General features: G+C 38.5%; 1 protein-coding gene and 5 non-coding genes across 6 annotated transcripts in view; all 6 read right to left on the bottom strand.

The window, feature by feature from the left end:
• Positions 1–617: 617 nt before the first annotated feature.
• LOC113206598 (40S ribosomal protein S23) overlaps positions 618–2,372 on the bottom strand; it is a 29,505-nt gene continuing 27,750 nt past the window's right edge. The window contains exons 2-4 of the mRNA XM_026422749.2: positions 1,843–2,002; positions 841–1,025; positions 618–735 (exon numbers count right to left, since the gene is read on the bottom strand). Coding sequence (XP_026278534.1) covers positions 653–735; positions 841–1,025; positions 1,843–2,002 — 428 coding nt within the window. The 3' untranslated portion in view covers positions 618–652. The remainder of the gene's footprint in view (positions 736–840; positions 1,026–1,842; positions 2,003–2,372) is intronic.
• On the bottom strand, positions 1,125–1,207 carry LOC113206625 (small nucleolar RNA snR60/Z15/Z230/Z193/J17). Its single transcript, XR_003303434.1, has one exon. It is a non-coding gene; the product is annotated as a small nucleolar RNA snR60/Z15/Z230/Z193/J17 (small nucleolar RNA).
• Positions 1,248–1,331, bottom strand: LOC113206628 (small nucleolar RNA snR60/Z15/Z230/Z193/J17). Its single transcript, XR_003303437.1, has one exon. It is a non-coding gene; the product is annotated as a small nucleolar RNA snR60/Z15/Z230/Z193/J17 (small nucleolar RNA).
• LOC127750036 (small nucleolar RNA snR60/Z15/Z230/Z193/J17) lies at positions 1,359–1,443 on the bottom strand. The gene has a single exon (XR_008011492.1). It is a non-coding gene; the product is annotated as a small nucleolar RNA snR60/Z15/Z230/Z193/J17 (small nucleolar RNA).
• On the bottom strand, positions 1,492–1,577 carry LOC127750037 (small nucleolar RNA snR60/Z15/Z230/Z193/J17). Its single transcript, XR_008011493.1, has one exon. It is a non-coding gene; the product is annotated as a small nucleolar RNA snR60/Z15/Z230/Z193/J17 (small nucleolar RNA).
• LOC127750038 (small nucleolar RNA snR60/Z15/Z230/Z193/J17) lies at positions 1,665–1,750 on the bottom strand. Its single transcript, XR_008011494.1, has one exon. It is a non-coding gene; the product is annotated as a small nucleolar RNA snR60/Z15/Z230/Z193/J17 (small nucleolar RNA).

The raw sequence follows: 2,372 nt of genomic DNA, 5'->3' as shown, positions 1-2,372 counted from the left end.
AAATGTCATGTAGTATGGGAATGATCCCTTATGTAATCTGAAGTATCTCAATTTTTACCAGAATGTAACATTAAACATTGTTTAAGTAGAGATTTATTTTATCTGTTTAATTAGTTTATAGTAAAAATAAATCAAGATTTTGATGGCAGGGAAGTCAACTAAGTTAAGCTTTATGGACTGCAGCTTTATTACTGTAATTAAAAGTAAAAATGTTGCTATTTGGTTTGCCTTCTTTATTCACCCTCCCAAAATGTTGCAGTTGGTTAGCTGAAGTGGCGATTTTGGAGAGGTGTTCTCTACTGCTAAAACCCTGAAGAAGTCCTCATCTAATCATCAGAAGGACCTTTCAATTTAAGGAAATTTCAATTAATATTTTTAGCTTAAATGAGCCGGCAACCCTTCCTTCAAGAAAGTTTGAATGAACTACCTAGAAAATGACATTATGACTTGACCTGTGATCAGTGATCATGATCATACAATAGTGAACTTTTTGTGGCAATGCTCAGAAAAATGATACTTTGAACTGCCTATTGGATGTTGATAAGGTGTATCAGAGTTGTTGATGGTATAAAAGTCTGGAAAACTTGGGACCAATTAGATCATGAAAAAAATGCAGATTTGATTTTACTTTTTTTTTATTTAGTATGATAACCTATGAACGAGGACGTTCCTTCTTCTCCTTGTACAAGGCCAAGAGAGAAACATTGGCAACCTTTACGACCTTGAAACGGACACCTGTTAACAGAATAGGACATTTTAGATCGCCAGCGATGGACAGCAAACTATGTGGTAAGGGGCAAAGTTTCAGACAGACCAACAATCTAGACATGAAGTACTAACCGGGAATATCACCGACGGCGTGACCTTTTCTACCGAACCCTGCCACCAAAACTTCATCGTTTTCTTCAATGTAGTTCAAACAACCGTCATTGGGGACGAATGCGGTGATTTTCTTGCCGTTCTTAATAAGTTGAACCCTGACGCACTTTCTGATGGCTGAGTTAGGCTGCTTGGCTTCAACACCACTGCAACAACAAAAACAAAAATTAAAAATCCAAACATCTCACTCTCTAAAGATTATGAAAACTGCCAATAAAAAAGTTATTTCATTGGTTAGATCGGGCAATGCAAATCAGATAGGAGCGAAAGACATAAATAGTAAGACATCACAGATGTCAGTTGAACTATGAAATCATCACTTAGCATTGTCCAGATGAAAAACCATAACAAATTGCATGCTGAATGACAATATGCTTCAGATAGGAGCGAAAGACATAAATAGTAAGACATCACATATGTCAGTTGAACTATGAAATCATCACTAAAGTCATACGCATGAATCAAAGGGATAAGTATTACTATGCATATCAGATAGGAGCGAAAGACATAAATAGTAAGACATCACAGATGTCAGTTGAACTATGAAATCATCATATTGCACATACTAGGGATGACATGGGAATCTTTGACACAATTCCAAAAGCTGCTACGGAGCTGTGCTTCAGATAGGAGCGAAAGACATAAATAGTAAGACATCATGGATGTCAGTTGAACTATGAAATCATCATACACAGGTGTAGAAGCAGCTCAATATAAACCATCAGGGCTCATGCACAAGACCGCTGAGCAGCCTTAACATAAACGAATCAGACTAAAACTAGCACTACATGCATCAGATAGGAGCGAAAGACATAAATAGTAAGACATCAAAGCTGTCAGTTGAACTATGAAATCATCACGGCTGCATGGAGTGCTAGATGGAAATTTATCAGCAAAACAAAATACACAGAAAGACTGAAGAAACTTGAACTACACTGACAACAACACCATACGAATACTTACACTTTTTCCAGGACGATTCCCTTGGCGTGGGAAGCACCTCCGAAGGGGTTGGCCTTCCATCTGGTTCCAAGGTTGGCCTTCTTGAAGTCGTTGTCGGCCCACCTCTGCTCACGCCTGTGGTTGACGTGCTTACGCGCAGTACGAATACCACGAGGCTTACCTGCAAAAATGAACAGGATAAAAAACGATTAAACGTCATTCGGTGCAACGCAAGGAAAGAGAAGGCCCTATTTCACTGAGTGCGACAAATCGTGAGTGTGTTAACATTGTTAAGATTCTGCTCGACAGGTGAAGATCATTATTGACCGGCAGGATGGAACGCCTGACGCCGGTGGGGATCCAACCTCTAACGGCCCTAACCTCAACAAAAATTTAGAGCCCTGAGACGACTACATTGAAAACAAGAAAGGATGGAAGTTCATAGAAACACGGTCACAATAAACGTGACATTAAATTATTAAAATTGATAAATATTACGGTAAAAATGTAAATAAAACAAGCGCAAAATTTAAACTGTTTACCACATGAGA

Source organism: Frankliniella occidentalis, unplaced genomic scaffold (genome assembly GCF_000697945.3).
Source record: "Frankliniella occidentalis isolate FOCC.00 unplaced genomic scaffold, Focc_3.1 Scaffold124, whole genome shotgun sequence".
NCBI lineage: Eukaryota > Metazoa > Arthropoda > Insecta > Thysanoptera > Thripidae > Frankliniella > Frankliniella occidentalis.
This window is presented reverse-complemented; position numbering and strand designations above follow the sequence as displayed.